Source organism: Gossypium raimondii, chromosome 1 (assembly GCF_025698545.1).
Source record: "Gossypium raimondii isolate GPD5lz chromosome 1, ASM2569854v1, whole genome shotgun sequence".
Classification (NCBI taxonomy): domain Eukaryota; kingdom Viridiplantae; phylum Streptophyta; class Magnoliopsida; order Malvales; family Malvaceae; genus Gossypium; species Gossypium raimondii.
In genome coordinates this window covers 48,515,793-48,517,161 of record NC_068565.1, presented here as the reverse complement: position 1 = coordinate 48,517,161, position 1,369 = coordinate 48,515,793, and the positions used below count along the sequence as shown (strand labels likewise).

General features: G+C 33.9%; 1 protein-coding gene across 1 annotated transcript; it reads left to right on the top strand.

Annotated features, from left to right (window-relative positions):
• The first annotated feature begins 529 nt into the window (after positions 1-529).
• Positions 530-1,063, top strand: LOC105787350 (arabinogalactan protein 23). Its single transcript, XM_012613708.2, has one exon. The coding sequence runs from the start codon at positions 621-623 to the stop codon at positions 861-863; it is 243 nt and encodes an 80-aa protein (XP_012469162.1). The 5' UTR covers positions 530-620; the 3' UTR covers positions 864-1,063.
• The last annotated feature ends 306 nt before the right edge of the window (positions 1,064-1,369 follow it).

Below are 1,369 nucleotides of genomic sequence, written 5' to 3'. Positions count from 1 at the left end.
TGATCAAACAATAATCGATAAATTCATTAAGTTATGTTATTTCTAGAATGTAATGTGGCAATCATATTATCACGTATATAATGTCATGTCAACTTGTTATTTCCATATATTACTCACAAAAAATGTCAAGTATGGATTTAAATATCGTTGTGTGCATTAAGACTAAAATTTCGAAATCCGAAAACTAAAAGGACTAATAATGATCCAATTTGAGAACGTGGACTAAATCTACAATTTTAAACACGGTACAATACTAACAGCATAATTTAACCAAACGGATTTAATAGCTACTATTCTTAAATTTCAAAATTTAAAAAGTAAATAAACTAAATTCATGGCTTACGTAGAATACAAGGACTTATAACAGAATTTGACCAAGGGAAAATGCAAATTTTAATCCTAAAAACATGCAAAACCAAAGGTAAACCATTTATTAAGCTCACGAGGAACCGTTTCTTCCTTAAAATAGACATTAAAATTACCTATAAAATTCAACTCACCTCCATCGTTGTTCTTCAGACCTGCGAGAAAAACAGAAAACAAAAAGCAAAATCAATAAATTTTGTTTTTCGTCGCAGCAAGTCTCTCGACTCTCAGTCAGCTTACTATTCTTCAATACCATGGACATGAAGAAGATCTCCTGCGCCGTCATTGTGGCCGTCGCCGCCTCTATGAGCGAAGTCATGGCTGCTGGCGCTCCATCTCCAGCTCCGGCTTCAGCTCCAGGTGCAGCTTCAGCTTCAGCTTCAGCTTCAGCAGCTGCCCCAGGCCCAGACTCCAGCGTCGCAATCTCAACAATGCCTGTTCTTGGGTCCTTGGTTGGAGCCACCCTTGTTTCTTTCTTTGCCTACTATTTGCAGTAAGCCAGCAAGAATATACGAAAGCATGAAGTGTTGAAGAATCAAAAATGGTGGATTAATAAATGTAAAATATTACTCGGGGTTCAATCCATTTTACTTGCTTTTCTTCCTTCTTTTTTTGTTCATCACTTCATTTGTACGTTCATCAAAAAAGTTGAATTCCATGTGATACTTTGCAATTGAAAAAAAAGAGTTATATATTTTAAATATCTCCAAATTATAACTCTTATTTTAAATTAGTTTCAATTATTAAAATGTTCTAATTACATCCTCAAATTATCAAAATTAATATCAATTTAGTTCTTCCATTATTAAAATATTTAATGTCAAATATTAAGTGGTGTAATTTAAAAAGAATTTTAAAAGAAAGCAAAATGTTACCACATAATCATTTTAAAAGTAAAACCTCAAAGAAAAAAAAGGAGTGTTTGAGAGAGTGAACGGTAAAGCTTTTGCTCGTGAGTCACTTATTGGCACGCGGGAAGAGCTTGCGCAGCCACAGTGGGATT